The sequence below is a fragment of the Oryzias latipes genome, chromosome 21 (genome assembly GCF_002234675.1).
Source record: "Oryzias latipes chromosome 21, ASM223467v1".
Classification (NCBI taxonomy): Eukaryota; Metazoa; Chordata; class Actinopteri; order Beloniformes; family Adrianichthyidae; genus Oryzias; species Oryzias latipes.
In genome coordinates, this window is record NC_019879.2 from 23,119,458 (window position 1) to 23,142,897 (window position 23,440).

The 23,440-nt window shown below is 37.4% G+C and overlaps 1 protein-coding gene across 7 annotated transcripts; it reads right to left on the minus strand.

The window, feature by feature from the left end:
* Positions 1–856: 856 nt before the first annotated feature.
* Positions 857–19,360, minus strand: LOC105356830 (muscleblind-like protein 2a). 7 transcript variants are annotated; one of them, XM_023950673.1, is made up of 11 exons: positions 19,226–19,360; positions 19,056–19,149; positions 15,023–15,632; positions 10,687–10,851; positions 10,376–10,603; positions 10,039–10,293; positions 9,254–9,307; positions 8,797–8,953; positions 7,148–7,183; positions 6,504–6,598; positions 857–3,370 (listed from the first exon to the last, which is right to left on the minus strand). In XM_023950673.1, the coding sequence occupies exons 3-11, from the start codon at positions 15,194–15,196 to the stop codon at positions 3,356–3,358; spliced, it is 1,179 nt and encodes a 392-aa protein (XP_023806441.1). In that variant the 5' UTR covers positions 15,197–15,632; positions 19,056–19,149; positions 19,226–19,360; the 3' UTR covers positions 857–3,355. The 7 variants fall into 7 exon arrangements, with proteins under 7 accessions (XP_023806441.1, XP_023806443.1, XP_023806444.1 ...); XM_023950675.1 differs by having other exon boundaries at positions 10,376–10,600; positions 19,056–19,307; XM_023950676.1 differs by having other exon boundaries at positions 6,504–6,556; positions 19,056–19,305.
* Between the last annotated feature and the right edge of the window lie 4,080 nt (positions 19,361–23,440).

Here is a 23,440-nt window from a genome sequence, read left to right on the forward strand (position 1 = left end):
GACACACACACACACACATATATATATCTATATATATATATACATATATGTACATATATAGACATACACACACATATATATATACACATATATACATACACACACACACACATATATATATATATATATATATATATATATATATATATATATATATATATATATATATATATATATATATATATATATACACATATATATACACATATATATACATACACACATATATATATATATACATTTATATATATACAATATATACACACAATATATATATATATATTTATATACATATATATAAATATAATAAGATTAAAATTGCATTTCTAAAATGAAATCGTCTGCAATTATGAGCAGTTTAAAAAAAGCCTGTAGCAGTGACGTAGAAGCTACAGTCGTCAGACCACAAGTTCTCTGTCTGCTCCACTCCATTCCGATGCGTCCACTTGCAGACAAATAGATCCATCCTTCATTTTCCCCGTTCGAATTGGTATCTGGCTCTAAACTGTACGGCTGGATAACTCTGATGTTGCTCATCATTTTTCCTGTGCCAGTAATGTTGGGGATGTGAGGGGCTGTAAGATCGTGGGCAGGCATGCAAACAACATAATGTTGAAAAGCAGGGCTGCTCCACGCTAACAGTCCTGCCCACAACTCAGAGGCGAATTTCTATTGAACTCCTGTTGCTCTGCAGAAACAATTTCCTAAAAAACAACACAGGTTTTTTGATTTTGCCTAAAACTGCATAATCGTACTTAAAAGAGCACTGGGAGCGCTTTAACAAAAGATGATTTATCATATATTTGGATCAAACAGCATTTAAATGTTAAATAATCAAAAAAACAAATCGGACAACTTTGAATTTCAGGTACATATAATTTATTTGCAACAAATCAGATTTGACATAACTTTAAACTTACAGACCAAAACTGTCCATATGAAATGTTTAATTATGCACAACTTTTCTTGAAAAACATTAGGATTTTATTTCAGTTTGTAACCTAATGGCACCTTCATTGGCAGCTTCAAAGCAAACCAAGGAGTTGACACGAGGCCTTTCAGGGTAGAATTTGAAATACAATCTGCGACCATGGCTTTAGGCTCAAGACTTTAGGAAACCTTAAGTTGAAGCAATTTCCTAAAACAATTCTGAACTGTGAAACCAAAACCGATTGAGAAACAGAAGGAAAATAAGGCAGAGTTCCCAAAAAAATTATAATAAGCGCATATTTCCAGTCATGTGACTGTAGCAAAAGTGCTGAAAAGGATTACATTTACCCCTCTGAGTCAGACCGTGTCTTTCTAATCAAAAGATCAAAAATTTAATTTCCCCAAATCCTTTTGTTTGGAAATCACAACCCATCATCTCACATTAAAATACTTGAAACATTTCTGGATATTAAGCGATTTTGGGGTCTTTTTACACTCAAATACAATCTACAAATTCAAGACATAATAAAAGCACAACATTTTTGTGTAGAATGTGGTCTTTAAGTGTTCATTTTTGAGCACGTCAAGAAATTTGCTCATGCAAAGATTTACGTGACAAGGCAGTGACAAAATGAAATGATTTTGTCGGTTTCTTTCTCCAACATTCAACCTGTGGAAACATAAAGTCATTTAGCAACAGATCCTTTCAGGAACAAAACTAAAATCTGATTCATAAATTACATTTATCGTTGAAATACACAAGAATAAATGTCCAAAGAGTTCTAAACTAGTAAAATAAATGTACTGATCTTAATAAAAGAATTCATCAGGAGAATACAGAATGAAAAAAATGAGCAAATGCAGAATATTCAAAAGATAACATTGAAGAAAAGGTTGGTAGTTTCACACCACAAAATACAGACTATGCTTTAGTGAAGTGTTCCAAATCAAAAGACATCAGAATGACAAAGTAAGTATTCTTTTGGACAATCTCATTCTGTCTGCTGTCATTTTCACAGAGAACTACTTGCATAATAGCACTTTAACCACACAAAAACCAAAAAATACCCAAATGTTTAGCTCCTCATACCATAAATAGCATGTTCACCTCATTGTTAACTACGTTAATAATATTTCCAAAATATTGAAAGAAAGTAGCATAAAAGCCAATTTATAGGTATTATAATGAGTACAACAACACACAGATTTGAACATAGATGGAAAAGAACTATTACAAGTTACTAATGCACTGTTGTGGCATTAAAAAAAACAAACCTCTGATGTCTGTGACTAAAGAAGATTTAACTAAGAGTTTTTACATAAAAGCCTTTAAACTATGCTTAAGATGTCTTTGCATTTTCTATTCTTTCAGGCACTTGTAACATTAAAAAAAAATACAGTACTTAATGCTGACTGTAACATTAAGCTCACACAACACCCTTACAGGACCACGAAACCTTTAGTCTGAATATAAACAGTAATTCCACAGCCTTTTGATGAGCCTTCGTTCATGCCTTTAGTGACAACTTGCAGATCTATCGGTGAGTCTTACCATAAACAACAACAAGAACAATCAAGTGATAGTTTAGAATGAGTAAAAAAATGGATTTAAACAGCATTTGACAACCTGTTTACGCAGTTCCAAGGCACACCAGTAGGTGGAGCCCTGATCCAGCTCTACGGGGATTACAGGGACAGACATGCAGAGACGGAGAAGCCGCCTCAGTGCTTTTTAAAGGGATGACCATAAACCTGCTAGCAGATTACATTTTATAATATAAAGTTTAAATAAGTGCTTTCACTGGTTTGTTTAAAATATTTAAGTCTGGCACTAGGTAAAACAATCATAAACAAGAGTTTTTTTGTTATGCTTTTTTTTTTTTTTACATTAAATAGCACATTCAAGAAGAAAACAAAATCTGGAATTGTTTTGCAGCTGACATAAACCTGTTAAAACAGTAGACGTTTCTTTCCTTTCCACTTCAAATATGTACATCATTGAAAACAGTTTCGGCAAAATTCTTTCTATAGTTTTCCAGATAGGTTAGAATAATGATTTTGCAGATTTTTTGCACCGTAGGCCTTTCTGTATACTTCTTTTCTATATGGGAGCTTTTACTAAAAGAGCTCTTTATAATATGACACATGGTTTCATCCCCGACTTCCCCAGTGGGTTCACCTTAATGCACGCCATTAGGGAACCATTGTTACGCACGGTGCTTAAGTGTGCACAAACAACAATCGTCTGCGATGCCAATAGATTCGATATATCATCATAAATACCAATTATGGCAGCAGGCTTTTCCATAGTGTTGACATCAACATGCAGCTTGTTTGTATGTTGGCTGTGAAATTAACGATATTTACAAACAATCTTTAGGGCTTTAACCAGCAGCAACATCCCGCTGGCCTCTGTTTCTGACGGTTACTTGAGGATGATCTGTTGTGGGAATTAAAAAAAAAAAAAAGTCACAATGGAGGAGATTCATACAGCGCTCATCCAAATGCATAGTCAGCGTTGCAGAACAAGGTAGATCAGGGGTTCTTGAAGATTTCAAACACAAAAACATTATCAAGTGTATCTAAATGTACAAATGCAAACTTAAGTGAAAAATCATCACACATGTAGGTAATTACCCCATCACATATTAAATAACAGGAGTTAATACTATATAATACAGTTGAAAGCTGTTATTGATAAATATGTGAAAGACCCGCTCCGATGAAATTGTGGTTTTGGTGTTTTTTTAAGATGTTCTTGCAGCATTTTTCTCATGCTGAAGGTCCTATATAAAGAAAATTAAGCTTAGGGTTGCGTCGCTGAGTTGATCTTTATTCAAATTGTTGGGAATCAGGAGCAGACGCAGTTGAAAAGGAGCTCATTTCTGATATAGAGAATACACCGGAAGGGCCACAAGCTCTCTGATTCGCTCCATTCTGATGCATCCACTTGTAGACGACTAGATCCGTGTAAGTCTTCCTTTTTCTCGTCTGAGCTGGCATCTGGCTCCAAACTGTTTGGCTGGAGATCTCCAATACTGCTCGCCATTTTTGTTGCACCCGTAAAGGGCTGTAATCTATCGGGAAAGCTCAGGTATAGGTGACGGAAGGGGGCCAAGGTTGCTCCACGGCAACAGTCCCGCCCACAACTCAGGGGCGAATTTCAAATGAACTCCTGCCGCTCTGCAGAAACTATGTCCTAGAAAACAACAGTGTTTTTGATTTTGGCTAAAAACAGCATTAAATTAATTAAAAAGACCACTGGGAACGCTTTGAAAATAGATTACAAGATGATCGGAGTGGGTCTTTCAATGATTTTGTTCCCACTAAACAATTACAAAAAAACAAAACAACAGAATTTGCAAACTTGTTTTTTCAGGATAATGAAAGGGGAACAGAAAGAAGAAAACTAATTCCTGCCCCCTTTACGTTCTTATTATAACCATTGTTGTACAGTCAGGACCATAAATATTTGGACAGAGAAACATTCTAATTTTATTTCTGTTCATTACCACAGTGTATTTTAAATAAAACAACTCAGATGCCATTGAAGTGCAGACTTTCAGCTTTTATTTCATGGGTTGAACAAAAAGATTGCATAAAAATGTGAAAAACTAAAGCATTTTTTTAAACATAATCCCTTCAATAACTGAAAACAAAATAGTCATTCCTCATATTTGGTTGAAAATCCTTTGTTGGCAATGACAGCCTGAAGTCTTGAACTCATGGACATCACCAGATGCTGGGTTTTCCCCATTCTGAATGCTCTGCCAGGCCTTTACTGCAGGGGCTTTCAGTTGCTGTTTGTTTGTGGGCCTTTCTGTCTGAAGTTTAGTCTTCAACAAGTGAAATGCTGCTCAAACGGGTTAAGATCAGGTGACTGACTTGGCCATTCAAGAATATTCCACTTCATTGCTTTAATAAACTCCTAAGTTGCTTTGGCTGTATGTTTTGGGTCGTTGTCCATCTGTATTATGAAACACCGCCCAATCAGTTTGGCTGCATTCACCTGGATCTGCGCAGACAGTCTGTCTCTGAACACCTCAGAATTCATTGGGGTGCTTCTGTCCTGTGTCACGTCATCAATAAACACTAGTGTCCCAGTGCCACTAACAGCCATGCACGCCCAGACCACCACACTGCCTCCACCGTGTTTTACTGATGATGTAGGGTGCTTTGGATCATGAGCTTCTCCACGCCTTCTCCATACTTTTCTCTTGCCATCATTCTGGTAGAGGTTGATTTTGGTGTCATCTGTCCAAAGGATGTTTTTCCAGAACTGTGCTGGCTTTTTTAGATGCTTTTTAGCAAAGTCCAATCTAGCTGTCCTATTCTTAAGGCTTATGAGAGACTTGCATCTTGCAGTGTACCCTCTGTATCTACTTTCATGCAGTCTTCTTTTTATGGTAGACTTGGATATTGATACGCTTACCTCCTGGAGAGCGTTGTTCAATTGGTTGGCTGTTGTGAACGGGTTCCTCTTCACCATAGAAATGATTCTGCGATTATCCACCACTGTTGTCTTCCGCGGACGTCCAGGTCTTTTTGCGTTGCTGAGTTCACCAGTGCTTTCTTTCTTTCTCAGGATGTACCACACTGTTGATTGTGCCACTCCTAATACTGTAGCAATTTCTGGCATGTTTTTTCCCCCTGTTTTCTCAGCTTAATGATGGCTCCTTTCACCTGCATGGAGAGCTCCTTTGACTGCATGTTGTCTGTTCACAGCAAAATCTTCAAAATGCAAGCACGAGTCCTCTAATCAACAGCAGGCCTTTTATCTGCTTCACTTATAATGACATAACAAGGGAATTTTCCACACCTGCTCATGCAATAGCATGGAAGTCAATTGTCCAATTACTTACGAGCCCATGAAGTGAAGGGATTGTGTTTAAAAAATGCTTTAGTTTTTCACATTTTTATGCAATCTTTTTGTTCAACCCATGGAATAAAAGCTGAAAGTCTGCACTTCAATGGCATCTGATTTGTTTTATTTAAAATACACTGTGGTAATGTACAGAAACAAAATTAGAAAGAATGTGTCTCTGTCCAAATATTTATTATCCTGACTGTATGAAAAAAATGTTATGATAAAAAATATATACTTTCCACATCTAATATTCTATTTATTCAATTCAACACACTGTCAGGTGTTTATTTAAAGTAATCCAATGACAAAATAAAGCAAAACTGTAACAAAAAAAGAAGAAAAGAAAATGACAATGTGTTTAACACACACTAAAACCTAATCAAACCTGTAGGGTGGGATCTCAAGCTATCATTCATTGAGGGAAATATATGGGACAATTAAAGAGTGTGAGTCATGCAATAAAAGCTTAATGCAACACTGCTTTTTGCAAAACAAAAAGGATCTTCAGAAAGCATTTTTCTGTAATAAGAGAAAGGGAGGAGCTGCAGCCTAGAAGTTCTGCTGAAAGTCTACAGGTACATAAAGCTTTATGAAGCAATGCAAGCGGAGCACCTCTATGCTGACAGAGCAACTCCCCCGATTTGAAGATGAAGCACTTATTCGGAGCTCAAGGATTTATGAGAGAAAGCTTTTAAAATGAGCAAACCTGATTGGCTGGTGGTGTTGCTGCGTAGGGGACACTTGTGGCGGGAGTAGTTGCTGCAGAGACAGTAGCAGGCGTAGCACTGTACATCATGGGGACTTTTTCAGGAGTGGGGGAAACATGAAAGCAATGAAAAGGGAGGTGGAGCATTAAATAATCCTTTCAGAGCAGCAAGCTATCGTTGGTTAGACCTGCAAATGGCATTTGATCACGCAGCAAAGCGAGACAGCATGGGAGAGCATAAAAAAGGGAGGAAGGAGGCCAGTACAAGATAAAATTAGGAAATCTGTCCATAACTGACATCCCACAGGAGGCTGCATGTGTGACAAGACAGCCAACATGTTTCTTTGAAATGACAGGAACGATTTTCCAGGTTACACCTCCGGGATGCTGACCAAATTTCCTAATCCTTCATACGGATGCACGGCACAAGCAGAACCCAGCAAAGACTCTTTCATAGCAACAATGTGGAGTGTTACAGGAACTTTTTTTTTGGCCAAAAAAAAAGTTCAAATGTGCCAAAGATGTTTACAGAAAAAGGGAAAGTTAACTTGAGATGTTCAGATGGGTGCTCCTGCTGAAAACTGTGTGCAGTAATTGAAAAGAAATCATGTTTAAAAATAAAAAAGGGAGAGAAAGGAACTTACCGACATTGTTAGCTGGAGTCATGCAAAATACAGAACCTGTGAGAACATGAGACACAAAACACAGTTTAGGATATAGCGACGAATATATTTATTGCTACTGCTGTTAAATGCAGGTTTAAAACTTAAGTAAAATGCCCCCAATGCCAGTGTTTTCTAATGAATCAAGTTTAGAAACATTTACGTTTTCAGAAGTGAACCCTCAACCCATAAGATCCATGGGGGCATCAGTGTAACAGAAAAACAACAGAACTGTGTTCTGGGATCCATTAGGGCTTTGGCATATCCCACATCCTTTTAATTTGAAGGAAAATGGGTCTGGGGTCCTATAGGTTAAAGACTGTATTTAACTAATATTTTCTCCTTTGGACACAGGAAGCCTGGTCTTGTATGTCATCATGCAGAGGTAGGGTAGAGGTAGGGATTTTTGTGTAGGGCACTAGTTTCACCTTGTTAAGCTACATTCACAGTCTCTGGGTCCCTCCCAAGGAGATGGAGGACGTGGCCGGGGCGAGGGAAGTCTAGGCATCTTTGCCTAGACTGCCGCCCTGGCGACCCGGTCCAGGACGACCGTAAGAAGATATATGGAAGCTACATTCACAGTTTAAACAGCCACTTCCAATGAAAAGTCTATGTAAACCTGTGTAAACGTATATTTCAGGCTTCCGCGTTAAAAATTTCAGAGGACTAGCAAACTAAAGTCTCTGGACTTGGGCCCTTCTTGAATTAAACAGGGCCGCTGCCATATTGGATAACTAGTGCTGCCATCTGTGGGATAAAGTCAAACCCATGGAAGAGAGGCCCAAGTCCAGGAATTTTGCACTTACATTACAACTGACTTGGGACTTTTTTGCACATTATCAGATAGCTTTACCCTTGAACACCATAGAACATATAATATCTCTATTTTGAAAAATTGTGGACTTGGGCCCATTTTAAACTAACCAATTTAATTCTTATTAGTCACCAAGACATGTTTTCTTTAACTACGATCATTTTGCAATTTAAAAACTTTCTTGATAATATAAATTTTCTTACAAGTAATGGGGATCTTTTTACTTTGTTAATATATAGTTTTGCAGTTCATGGAAACGTCTACTCAGATTGACTTGGACCAGTCACTGAAGACGTCTGGGTCCAACATGGCGGCGTCCGTATTGCGAAAAAAACGTCAACTGAGTTGACTTCCTTTCTCAAGACATTTTCTATGGGTGACGTCACACTCATTTATTCCAGTTCTCATATACAGTCAGTGGTAATAATAAAATATTTGTGTTTTCCCTTCACCTCCTGATAAGTTAATTCACAAAAAGTCACAAGTTTGTGTGAAATTTACCAAAGCTTTTTTTTGGCAGTGTGGTTGCAATTCATCAAATGAGCTAAATGTGGTCTTGTAAAACGTCAATAATACTATACAATATATGAATCAAATAATTGAAAATAATTATAGAAGTGTGTAGAAGTGGTAAAATAAATGGGAAAGATTTATTGTTAGTGGTTTTCCTTTAATCAAGATTGAGAATCCTCTATGGAAACTTGACTTCTCTGCCACTGTTTACAGTTTAGAGCAATGAGGAATTCCCAGAATACAGTGAGGCGAAACACACCAGACCAATGAAAAGTAGTGGCAATATCCTGTTTGTGGGGCTCACCTGTGGGATAAAATCCTGCAGCAGGCTGCTGAAGATGAGCGTTGGCCAAAGCTTGTTGGTAGTGCAATAAATTTGGGGTAAAGAGAGCGCTCGCCCAGCTGCTCTTCTCAAGAGCGGGTCTCTTTGGTAGGGTTTGCAAAACACTATGTGGAAAGGCCTAAAAAAGAAATAATTAAACAAAAAAAGAATGAAGGAAAATTCTTCAGTGACTCCATGTTTGATTGAGGTGCAATCAAATTCTTACATTTTGGGATTGTTAGTATTAAATAACACACAAAAAACAATGAGTAAAAAGATTTAAAAGTGACTTATGCCAATAAAAAGAAAACAATATTTTTTCTACATTTGCAGCAAATATACAGATGTGGACACAAAGACAATGACAAAAAAAAAAATCAAAATAAAAAGTTGTTACAGTACGATTAATAGCAACATGCAAAGCAAAAGTTGGAAATACCAGGTCTACAGTTGGCTCGAGGGGTCGCTTCATTGCTTTGGCAGTCGACTGAGTCTTTTTTTATAGCAGGCAGCGAGCAGCGCGCCAATGGGATTCAAGCGCATTAACATACAGGTAACAGCAAGCAGAGGTGCATCATGGAGGACAGCGTTGTGGATAGGTGAGAGGGGAAAACAAAAAAACAAAAAATAATCTGAATGTAGTATACCACAGAAAACACAATAAACATGCACAGTAAAGTGAATTTAAAAAGAAAAAACTCATTATTGAAATAATAATAATAATAATATCTAGTATTATTATTAGTAAGTAAAGGTTTCCAGCAAGAACCAATTTGCTCAAATTATTTTATCAGAGTTGCTGATCTAATTTTAATGCACCGACTGTTTTGTAAAAGAATCAGCTTTCATGGCTCTGAAGGATGGACACCAGCGAAACACAGCAAACACTGACAATGTTTACTAGAAAATGAGAAATGGCTTAGTTTTTATTAGAGCCAGCCCCTCAGCAGATGAACCGTGCTTCGGATGCTCCACACAACAACATGTGGAGCTCCGTTTAATACGTTTACAGCAGAGTGTGAGAGGGATCTGTTCAACATGACATTCTAAGGGTATCTGTACGCTTTACGTACAACTTACAGCTCAAATGTCAACTCAGTAAAATGAGGTAAATGCAGGAGGCAAAATGGCTCTACAATGATGCCAAGAGTGAAGCTAAAAAACTGTCACGTTTCAGATCAATTGTGCCGCGTGTTTATGTTCGACTGTAGAAGGTTTTCTTACCATGGCTGCAGCTGTGGTCCCGGCAGCACTGCCCGCCTGACTGACTTGTTGCTGACTGGATTTGATTTTGGCCTGCAAGTGTGCAGGCGGGTGAAAATACTTGCACTTCTCCCTGGAGCAGCGGCTCTTGATGTAGTCCATGCAAACAGTGACTGTGTTATCGGTGGCGTCAATCATCGGGCTGTCACTGGGGTGAGCGAAACGGCAATCCGTCTCCCCTCTGGCACAATTCCCCCGCTGAAACTCACGGCACACCTGGACGAGGAGCAGTGATGAAGATGGTCAGACGACATCATTTCTGAATGTGTTTTTTGGCCACAACTTGTTGAGCACAAACCTCTAATTTGTCAGTACGCTGAAGCTTCTGCGATGGAGAAGAAGTAGAAGAGGACGAAGAGGAGGAGGAGCACTGAACTGGGACACCTTGGCTGCCTGAGACCAGAACTGGGTTGCTGGAGAGGAGGTCTTGGGGGATGAGGCTCACCCCAGGATTCAATTGTGTGATGTAAGAACCATAACCAAGACTGGCGTTGGTGCCAAGTCCCTGTGTAACAGGAAATGTCTGCTGTAAGGAAAGAAGACACACATTTTATTTGTGGCAAACATCATTCCCTTCTATTTGGTCCAGAAAAGCTGAAAGGACCTTACCATAGGCTGCAGACCGGCTCCAGGGATCATGAGCTGCATCTGCTGAGCGAGCACAGCGGCCGCCGTCTTCTGATGGATGAGATTGTTGCGGCCGTTAATCTCCAACTGGGTTTTCAAGTGTGACGGAGGATGGAGATACTTGCAGTTTTCTCTTGAGCATCTGCCCTACATTTACAGAGCACAAGCAAAAGATTAGCAAACAACAAAACGATAATTATCATCATCACTGCAATCTGTCTTTGTCTTTTATCTGACAAACGTTTTGACTTCTCTTTGGAACATTTGATTAAAAAAAGAGGTCACAAACCTTTTGAAAACTCCATTGACTACTTTTATCCTGGTTTCTAGCAAAGCTTTTTAAACTACGGTACACATAAGTTCTTTTAACCTTGTAGCATAACAGTGTCCTGATAACATTATAAATGTCCAGTCCTGAACATTTTTTATCTAAAATTACAGGACTTCTTCATGAACTTCCTGTCTGAGCTTCATTTCTGTAAGAAAACTGGGAAATATAAATACATTTCACAATGTCAGTTTCATTATGACCTGATAATTTTAAAAGTTTGCATTTCAAAGTGAACTATAAAAATGCCATCATCAACAGAGACACTTTGGTAGCGACTTGTTTTCTCTAAATATAAATGTGCATTTTTTACCCTATGACAGTTTATTTAAACACAACTTATCAAACATAACTTATTGTTGAACAAATAAAGAAACAAAAGAGATTTCCCTTGCATCTACACTTACTAAAGTAAAAAAAAAAAAAAAAAGAGGCAAATTTGTTTTTTTTTTTGCATCGTATAAATTAATAAACATTTGCGTTTCAACCAATCATTTTAGGCCAATCCAAAATAATGAAGAATTTATGAAGCCTTTTAAATAAATAAATAAATAAATAATTATTTTTAAATAATCCTTTCTTCCTCTGGGTTTCTGCCAAACTAAGGTTCAGTTTTATACAAATCTAGTAAAAATTGATTTTCCCATTTAGTTGTTGTAAAACCAGCTTCGTCTGATGATTTAGAAATGGTTTTTACTAATACGTTTTTTTAAACCACATAGCCCCAGAGAAATTTTGTTGCTGTTTATTATATTATTTTTACAATTTTTTTAAGTCTTGTTGTTTTTTCTTTTCTTTTCTTTTTTGCCAATTGCTGCTATTCAAAATGAACAAACAAGCAAAAAAGTCAAATTTACTTTAAAAGTCAGAAAAAATTATTCTTGGGTTTCCAGAGTTAAAATAATTCAATTATCCTTTTTTTAAAACTGAACAACAGCTTTTTCTGAGAAAGAAAAAAAGAAAAGAAAAAAAAATGCTTCAGAATAACATCGGATTAACCAGTGCTGCATTCTCTAAATAAATATGAATTAAATTTATGTATTGATTTTTCATAAACCTGTCCTTGATCATTATTTCTGATATGGAATGCCCTTTCTAAACATGCATGATGGGTAATGCTGTCAGTAAGAGTAAAATGATACCCTAACATCCTCCATAAACAGTGTACTTGTGGAATATAAGTTAAAACTAGAAGGAGCTGCATTTCCAGAAGAAAATGCAGGGTTGAATGCTGTATTGCTGAAAGAAAGCTTAATTTGTAAAAGGAATGGCTGAACTGAGCTGAAAGAGCTTAACATTTTAAAAGTAAAATGGTTAAAATAGGTGAAAACCTGTAAAAGAGGTTAAGCACAAGAATTCCCTATGTAATTTAATAGAGCAAAAATCCTGGAAAATCCTGGAATATCTTGAAAAGTTCAAAGATTTGAAAGACCAAAAGTAATAACTGTAATAAGTTGAAAGAGCTCAACATTTTAAAAGTAAAATGGTAAAAAAAAATTTAAGGGTCCGAACCGGGTGTCGAACCCAGAACCTCATGTACCATAACTTCCCAATGCATTTTAATAGGGCAAAAATTCCCGGAAAAACTGGAATATCTTAAAAAGTACAAGGATTAGAAAAACCAAAAGTCATAGCTGGAATAAGTTAAAGGAGCTGAAGAGTTTAAAAGTTGAATGGTTAAAATAGGTTAAAAATTGTAGAAGTAGTTAAGTGTCAAAAAACGGCGGAAGATAGTATAAATAATAATAAAGAAATAAAGAGAAACAGGAAAACAAAGGGTTGAATGCTTTACAGCATTCAACCAATAAAGCTTTGTTATAAACAATTGTATGTCAATTAGCCAGATCCTAATGGAAGTTAGCCATGGATCCAGACCCTGGGAGGATAATTTGTGATTGCTACGAAGGCTCGTCTTTCTACCCTTGATGATGACTCATCGTTCTTCGGACACGTCACATCCAGCTTCTCTGTCTGTTCTTTTATTATTCTCCAGGACACAGTTAACACGTTCTGGTCCCACTGAATTACAGCCAGTGCACGGTTCACTGGGTTGCCAAAGGGTACCTTGAGAAAATGAATTTCAAGTGCTGACCTTCTAATTGATAAAGGACTCGTCCTCCACCTGAGACAGAGCTTCCTGCTCAATGATACCTGAAATCCTCTATTAGGAAAGAAAAGTAATTTATCAAAAAACTGTCACCAAAATGTATATTTTACCTGAAGGTTTTACCTTATTTAGTGACGATTTCAGTTGTTTGTATTGCAGCCCTTAGTACTAAATACACAGGTTATAAGTGTATCTGACTGCTGTCAAAAGAACTGTTCTGGCTACATTGTGGAAATGCATTCCTCTGTTTGCTAGCATCTACAGGTCTTGGGCTGCTAGCTTAAGCTGCACATGGATCATGTGATGAAAGAAAAACTGGATTTCAACATGTTACTGCAGGAGATCAGGTTTGGGTTTGATGGGAAAGTTCTACACCTGGCACATATCAAGGGAAAGCTAAATGTTACCTGGAGTAACAGATATACAGTCATTTTATGAAGTGCTAATAATTCAGAAAACATAGTTACATGCTGTTATAAAGCTATGTCTTCTCTTATTAGACAAACTCAGTGGCATTGTTGGAAGGACGTATATTAGACAAGTGTAAGTGTGATCTAAGCCGTTCAGTTTGACAAGGGGGAAAATCTTCATATGATTGGTGATTTAAACTCCCACTCCAATCATCTTTTGATGTTCTTTTCAAAGCGTTCGCAGTGGCCTTCATTTGCTGTTTTAGCCAAAACTATATATATATATATATATATATATATATATATATATATATTTAGTTTAATAATATAGATATGATAAATGATATGAAATGATATATATATACATATATCATTTTCTAGAGCATAGTTTCTGCAGAGTGGCAGTAGTTCATTAGAAATTCACCTCTGAGTTGTGTGTGGGGCGTTGTGATGGAGCAACCCAAGTCCCCCATCTCCTCCCCAATGCTGAGAGATCAATGTTTACAAGCTTTCCTGCTATACCCCCAACCAGACATTACCAGTGCAACAAAAATGGCGAGCAATAATGAAGCTACCCATGCTAAAACTTCTAAAAACACCATTTTCAACAGAGTGGGTTTTAAGTACATTCTTGACTGTTTCTCAAGTCCAATGAAGTTCACAGAGCTGAGAAGACTGCAGATTTTCTTGCAATTATAAGCTTTGTTTTCATTTATAAATCTATATAACTATTTAGCATGAAGGTCAATGATGCAAATTAACAACAGATATTTCAGTTTTAATCTGCAGCTCCATTTATTCTTGTTGTTCACCTTTCTGCATATCCTTTTCAGGGGTTGCAGCAGATTTATTTTTTACCAGATCCCCTTCCTGACACAACCCTGTATTTTATCCAGGCTGGGGACCGGCACAGGGGACCCCATGCTTGGGCCCCATTATGGCTACACAGTTAGGCAGTAGCGCGAAGGGTCTTGCCCAAGGACCCACATTGGATGAAGCTCCCAGGGAAATAAACCCTGGTTTCCCCATGCGGCAGTTGAACGCATATAACTGAGCCATCCAGCTGCTTGGAGCTCCATTTATTCTATTTAATAATATTCCACATTTCTATGGTGCCATATAATAAATGGTACATGTAGCTAAACTGTGTTAATGCTTTTAGCCTCCTGACCTGTAAGAGATAGACTATCGGTGCACAGCTCTCCACAGCAGAGATAAGACGATGACTCAGCATGGGAATAATCCTCAGGGAAAAGCCTCATTGGGGTGTGATAGTGAGTGTGTTGGTGGATTAAACCAGCTATGGGCCCATACAGACCAACACAGCAAGCAGGGGGTGGGGGCGAACTGGCTCTAATCCAACTGGCTGCCAGATTGTTTTAATCATCTACATCAGATAAGTGATTAGAGCCACATTTAGCAGGTATTTCAGTTTCCCCTTTAATTAAACGTGGGATGAACATCCTGTCTTACCTTCAGAGAGTCGAAGCAGGCGATGACCCTCCCGTTCTCAATCTGGCAGCTCTTGGGCGGATGTGCAAACTTGCATTCCTCATCACTGCGTGAACAGTTTCCTCGCTGAAACTGGCGACAGACTTCTAAAGTGAGCCATTTTGTGTCTCTTACTGCGGACATATTCAGTGCCATGTCCCAAAGGTTAAAGTTCACAATAAAAGTAAAAACTTCGCTGTTCAAAACTTTACAGACACGCACAAAAAAGGGTAGGTTTCTCACACATTTACTGTTGTGTGTGATCGTCTGTGCGTTTAAAAGAAGGGGTCAGCTGGAGTGGAAAAAATGAGATGCTGGTTGCTGAGGATTTGCTCATTAAGAAAAAAATTAAAAAAAACAACCACAAGTTTGATTATTTTCTGCAAAAACTGAGATCAACAGTTAGGGTAAAGATCAGTGGATTCCTGGGAAATGTTTCTTTTCCAATATTATGGCTCACATTTGATCTTTTAGGTCCTGGCTGAGTGCAAACAACTGAGGTATCCTGGTTGGTATTTGACTTAACAGAGTGAGAGGAACCAACTGGGATTTGTGCTAGAATAGTCTTTTTGAAGGCACTTGCGATAGTGACCTGAAAGACAAAAAGAAAAAACATGATGCAGCTAAAATTCTGTCATTCACTGATTTGCTATGTTTTCGACATTTACCTCCTATAACTGTTACAAAATGTGTTTATGACTTAGAGCGATGAGTCAGACAATTCAAAGCCTCCTGAGTTAGGAAAGATAGCTTGCCAGTTAGCTTCAGGGCTAACTGTGTGCATGTCTGCACTGTGGAAAAGAAGCTCAAGTTTTAATGCAAGCATGTAGACATCAAAAGAAAATCAATACGTCTTAAAGACCCACTCTCATGAAAATTGTGATTTTGTTTTGTGTTTTTACGAACCAAAGATTGTGAACAAAACCGCGTGACAAAAGATCTCATCAGTCATTGGCCAGGAACTACGAGGGCGGTTAAAAAACAACAAGAGAAGGACGGACGTGCTGCGCTTTATAATTCTTATTGGAACAGTTACCTTATTAAAGCTTTTTATTGGGATTAGCAGTTTTGAACGTCAAGAACAACACTTTTTATTTGTTACATTGGTACGGTGGAGGTTTGCTGCAAGGCGGTTACTGGCAAGGAGACAAGGAGACGTGCCGTTCGTGCTTTAACGCTAGAAAGGATGCTAGAAACTGCAGTGGTGAGGAGACGTTGGGTATGAAGATAGGCTCTCAAGTGTTTATGTCAAACAGATAGCCTGGAAAACGAGTGAAAAGCAATGTGGATCATGTTATCAATAACATATGTCATATTTATCCCATCACATTTCAATCAGTTGCTGTTTCTCGTCATTGGGGTTACATGGCATTAGAGAATTTGGTTAAGGAACAACAAGGTAGCTTTTAGGGTGATGTCACAGTTGCCTATTGAAACACAGAAAAACATGAAAGAAGTGTTTGATAACACAACAATCATTGCTTTATGTTTGTCCGCTGTGCATAGGTTGTTTCATTCCATCTCTGTTTGCGTCGGCTACGGTGGGCGTTTTGGTCCAGTTGTTCCACTCCGAGGACGGATTGTGTTCAGACCAAGGAATCTCAAAGCAAACCGAAGCTCAGTCCTAAGAGACCACCTCCAAAAATGGGTCTGAGAGCGGTTCCTGGTCGTGGGCCAGGGTCCGCTTGGGTGGATTCAGACTGAAAATGTGTTTTGAATTATCGGGGGAAACGAACTCTGGCTCACTGAAAACGGACCAAATGTGTCCAGCCTGAATACGCCCTTAAATTGCATTTCCGAGTATTTATTAATTCAAATCCTGGTGTTCATGAGCAGATGAAAGAATGCTGTTGGCAAAAGCTTGTAGTTGTGGTGTAAAAGCTTCAATGGATGGATGGATGGTAGATGACAGGAAGTAGGGGGTGGGCTTACTCTGTATCAACAACTCAGAGGCAAATTTCTAACGAACAACTGCCGTTATGCAATTGTTCAATTGTTTCTCCTCCTTTAAAGTGTTTTCTCACACTGCTGTTCCAAAAGGGACACATAATTCGGCTGACGCTTTCTAGTGCGATCGGTAAGGTAAATGGAACGTTGTATCGACTCATTTCACACAAACACAAAGCATTTCTCCGGGCCATGCTTCCTCCGTCAACAACAGTGTGTCACATGCATGGCGTGCACAAAGCCCCAGCTGTTTAGCCGTTTGGAATGTGCATCAGAGCGGTGTCATACGGATCAATTTATCAATGACCATATGCGAACTTCTCCAGGAGCCACAGAGCTGTTGGGTTGGTTTACATGAACAGAATCGGAAGCTGGTGTTTGCTTCCATCAGCAACTTTTTCTCTTTAGATCATATTTCGCCTCCAAAATGCTACTATTCTAGAGCTGTTAATAGGATTACATTGACAGATGGTGCCAAATACTGACACATGCTGACTCAAAATTCCCTAGAGAGAATAAAGAATCCAAGGAAAACCTTACACCTAAATGTTGGGAGTTAAACAGAAACAATAGTGAAACCTTTAGCCCCGTCCAGCAGCAGCACAGGAAGTTGGTTCCCTCATGAGCTGAGAAAACATGTTTTCAAGAGCCTAAAGAGGAAGACTCACGTGGCACAGATTGAAACTTTCCACCAGTGGTCTTCCCTGTCTTTATTCAACCGTGCTCCACCACAACATACTTTAGCAAAGTCCCCTAGGCACAAGTCTGGAGTCGCAGAAAGAAAAGCTGTCTCTCTTGGTTTCTAAAGCAAAAAAACTCCTGTTTTGTAGGTTAGAATGTAGCGAATAAGTAAAAGATTTCCGCTGTTTCTGTGTCAAGACAATGACAACAAAGAGGCCTTACCCTACAAGTGCCGAGTGGATTCAGAAGCCAAATATTTTCTCTCCACTACAGTAAAAACAGACTGAGTGAAACATTTCCAGCCACCCCCTTCCTGTCTGGGTGCTAGCTTCTGGAAAGACCCTCCCAGTCAGAATCTGACCAATAGGAACTCAGAAACTGTTGCACAGTTTAAAAAAAAAAAAAAAAAAACAACAACTTCCTGTTGATCTTTTATCGGATTTTAGTATGATTACCCATGAAACATGGACTTCCTTTTAAAGCAAAAGCCTCCGGAATAAACAACAGTACAGAATGCACTCGAAACGGACAAAGAAACAGTTTGTATTTGACCATTTGTACACTTTTTACTCTTTGAGCTTGTGACACACATGCAGGTGAGTCACAGCTCCCATGAGCCTCTGGAAATATGGACACATTTGCAGGTTTGAAACTTTACTTGTGGTCTTTAAATGACAAAATAGTAAATAAAAAAATCAAATGTTATAGCTGTGGACACTGTTTACCCATCCCTGTACAAGTGTTAAGGATAGATAGATAGATAGATAGATAGATAGATAGATAGATAGATAGATAGATAGATAGATAGATAGATAGATAGATAGATAGATAGATAGATAGATAGATAGATAGATAGATAGATAGATAGATATTAGTACTGAAACTAAAATAATGTTTACAAAGATGCAAATCAGTACAATAACATTTAAAACTTTAAATAACATTCTATTGTAAAATCATTGTTAAATGTGCTTGATAAATTAATTTGGAAAATGTTCTAATTTAGAAGGAAAATTTCCTTAAAATGGAGAACCAAAGTCCTAAAAAGTAGTGTTTTCTGACACCTATATGCTTATTGCTACAAAAATTAGAGGACTTAGCTTAGCCAGATTTATCTTTTATCCCAGTTTTGATATGCTGTCTTATTTTTTATTGTATTTTTTGTCTTGGCTAACAAAATGATAATCTGCTTGACGTTAGCATCGAGGTCTGACACTGGCATTTCAAGGATTTTTAGCGATGTTTCCTCCTCTTTCGAGCTAACACGGCAATGTCCGGTCAGCTATCCAAAGACAGCGCTGTCACGGATTTACCGCTGCACGGTGCTTCGCCGCTATCGTTTATTAGCTCGCGCTAGCCACCTTACAGTCGAGGAGGATTTGCTTACCTCATCATCAGGAATGAACAGCTTCCCTCACGGCTTCACGCACCAACAGCCAGAGCAGACGGATGACACAGCGACCGTTTTCAACCGGAACAAGCTGTCAAGTGTACCCGCAGCCTCTGTTTGATAACATATTCAGTTGTTTCCTTCTCCTTAAAAAAATCAGGGCTTACCCGATCCGATTTCTTCTTCACTTTGTGGCGCTGCTCAGATTTAAGCAACAAGCTTTTGACAGCTTACGGTACTGTCGTCAATTTAATATGAAGACGGGGTTTTACGATGAGGACTAGTAAAACCTCAGGACGAGAATGAGCTATAAAATGATTTATAAATTAAATGCGGTGAATATATTGATATTAATAACATTACTATGCATTAAAATTATTTAAGAACGACGATCTATTGGCTAAATTGGTTAAAATCTACAAGCTCAACCTACCAACACCCCCGCGGTGTTTCTAAAGTGGTACGATCCACACGAATGCCAGGAGGGTAAAAGGGCACGGGTTTGCTTGTTACCAAGGGAACAGCAATGAAACCATGTGGGTTTGATAGAGGAGCTCATGTAAACACCCTTTAGCAAACATTTATAAAAATGTAATTACATAATTTATTTACATAATAAACGACATATTACAGGGCCATTTAAGAGAAAGACTTTATCAGAATTGGATTCCAAAATACTGTAAATTTACTGATTGAAAAAAAAAATATTTTGATAAGAAATTTAAGAGCTATTAGAGGCAAAATATGTACGTTCAAAATCAAATAGAATAAATAATTAACTTGACATGACAGAAAAAACTAAACACTAATGAAATCTCACAATTTCATTTAGCAGAAAAGTTATTTAATTTATTTTTATAAAAAGGATTTAAAAAAATGAAAACATCATATGTCTTATGTAATGCCAAAACTCACTCAAGGGTTATTTATCTCCCACTTTGAGTCCATGTGTTACAAATGATTTGCAATTAATTGTGTGATCAATTTTCTCCTGGCATTGATTTATCAAAAGAAGGTTTAAAAATCCAATAGTTTTTTTATTTTAAAAAGACCAGTCAATACATTTTACCAAGAGCTACAATATTTTACCAAAAAAAAATCATCAACACAATTCTAAATATGAAAATGAGGACAAGAAACATCAAGATATTTTCCTGAGGCTCTGCTGCTCCTCTGTCTTGACATTTTAAACCGAATGCAAATTCGATAAATAGACAGAAAAATTAACACTAAATAATACACTAAATAAAATATATCGCACATGTTTAGTTTGACATAAAAGCCAGAAATCCCATGTTTATATATTTTTTTTCAGACATGAAAAGGTTTTTTTTTTAATTTTTGCAAAACCACATAAATTCCATCAATTGTCAGAAACTGAAACAGTCATGGCTTTCTTATTGACTCTGCTGTTTCTGCTGTCCCCTTGAGGCCACAGTAGAGCTTTATCTGATTTGTCACTGACAGATCTCAAACTGGAGATGTGGCACTGAGTGCCACAAGGAAAGGTCACCATATTGCTCTCTTTGAGGGAAATGTCACTGTCAAAGTGAATCAGATAAAAAAAACAAAAACAAAGACAGTCTTTCTTTTCTTCAACCTCATGTGGGATCGATGCCATATTTACCACACAGTATTGGTCAGGTTTTTTTCTAAACGAAACGTAATAATTTTGAGCTGGTTTATTGCTTAATCATACAAAAACAACATATCAATACAAACTTAAGGAATAAAAAAGCTATTTGTGCGAATATTATTAATGAATCAATGAACTGAAAAAAATAAATCTAAATGTTTGCTTTTACAGTATAATCTATTTATCAATCTGACTTCATTATATAAGGCGCAAAATACCAAAATGCACCTCATTAAAATTACATAACAATTTTACCACATTTAGACAGGTTCCTCCAAATTTGCTGCATATTGTTCACATTTGGTCCGTATTTATCACAAGTAAAAGTGTTATCTGTGTCTTGATAGAATATACTTTTAAATACTAAAGATAAATCTGAAAACCAACAATTAATTTCAAATATAAATATAATTCTAAAATCCACCTTTTGAAAGTAAAGTTATATTTCCATGAGGTGAATTTTAAATTGTATTCAAACAGTATTTACGTATAATGTCCACTAGATGGCAGTCTTTTCAAAGGAATTTTGTCTTTGGTCTCAGGCGAACACATTTGTGTCATGTTGTGAGGTGTATTCTCCCTGGTGGTTTGAAAAGAGAAAACATAAAAACATTTACAATTGAATCAGATTCAGTGGAAATACTTTTAATGATTTAAACGCATCCATCCATCATGTTTCTGTGCTTGGTTGTCTGATTCTCCAACCCTTGCCAGTTATCATCAGGGAAAAGGGTTGTCCACTCTGGAGAGGTTTTAAATTCATCACAGGACCACACACAGAAAAGCAAGACTAACAGTAATGTACGCTCACAATTCTGTCAATTTGCAATCACTATAAGAAATGATTTGAGCCTTTATTTGGAAACTAGAAATGACAGTAAATCAAGGCAGCTGTGGGGAAAAATGCAGACATGGAAAAGACATTCTCAGGATTTAAATCAGGAACCTAACAGTTTTGATTGTATTGTGTTGAGTAGCAGCCCAATAGCACTAAAATATGTGATAGATCTATTTCACCATTTTGTATCAGTCCAAAAAATACTACAAGAATGGATGAATTTCTGGTACAGTTAACTACAAAACAAGCTTGTCATCAATTAAGATGTGATTTTACTATGTATTTGAATATTCTGGGGGAAGAACTAAAGAGAGCCATAGCTCTGGATTGTCTAATGTTAGTGTATGACAGCATGTGGCGTTGCTCCTCAGCACAGAAGTACAGAACTTTTTGAGAAGACACCGAAGCTCAGCAAGTATAGAGCCGCGTCCTTCAACTTAATCGCACTTTGTTCAAGTCATTACACACATCCTGTGGTGTAACACTGACACTAACACAATCCTACCATCTGGATGGGAAGGACTTGCCGCAGTCATTGGCGGAGATGCTGACTTGGCAATCCACACTGTACAACCTGAGGGTGAGCAGAGGCTTGAGCATGTTAGCAGAGACAAAGACAGCTGCAATCCACCGTGGGTTCTGTGTAATGTTATCACTTTGCAACAGTTCAGTCTCCATTTGAGAACCACGCACGCTTTCAGCTGACAATATTCTGCAATGCTGCAACCCATTCCTGTTTCCAAGGAATTGCAATAATACAGTTAAAAAGTGGCTACAGATCTCCTCTAGCTGCCTCCATTCTGACCTTTTCAAAATGAGAGAACAGCTGAGTCGCAACGTCTTTTTTGATCATGCTGCCGGTTGTATTAGAAAATGCCAGGTACACCGTTCAACTCTGCCTGCCTATACTATGTCTTACCCACAAATTAAGGTCACTGTTGCAGTCGCTTAACTTCTAAGTCTTTTGTTTTCCAGCATTTCTTCTGTGTCCGTTTCTTTCCACAAAGAACAAACATCCTTGGCTTTAACACTGATTTCAAGGTTTGTCCATCATCATCTCGTGATCTTGTATTTGCAGTTAATAACGTTTCTGTTTAATCTTTTAGCAGATGTTCCAGTTCTTCAATGGTCTTCTTCATCCACTGTCACCTCTTCTTTTACCATCATGTAGATTAGTCAAAAACCCTTTGATGTAATCCGTTGATTACATATATAGATTATTCATGTACAGCTAAAATCATTTGACCCTGTTGCAATTATTTGGATGGAACTAGATTATAATGATCAAAATTAATAAAAAATGAAATGTTTTGGCCTTTGAGTGCTGCATGGAGACAACCTCCATTGTAAGTAAATCTATGCCTTTAATGTATTTTTGAAAATATATGTATATTTCTAAAGCACTCTGGATGGAGGCTACCTCCCTTTTGTGTACTTGTGACAGGTGCAGTGACAATGAATTATATTCTATTCTATCTGCACAATGGAATTATAATAATTGAAGTTTTTTTTTTATTGTGTCTATTTGGGTTGCACTTTTATTTATTCACCACTAACTGCTTCATTTCTGTGAAAATCTGAGCAGTGATCTTACATTGAGTGAAAACCTTTTTGTTTTTGATCTTATGTTCAAGGTTAATTTGTTCACGCAATGACTTGACTTTATTTTACATTTTATGTTTTCGGAAGATTTAGAAAACGATGAAAAAGGAGCAACATGAAAGTAGCTTTATTTTTTGCACTGATGAATTAATTAATTAATGTAATGAGATAAGATTTATTTTTGCAATTAAAGCAAGAACTTGATAGTAATCTAAGACTTCCAATTTAACATGGATATTACAAAACTGGCAAAATTCTGCAATAATAGTTTGAATTAACAAAATTCTAAGGGAAAAAGTGAAAATG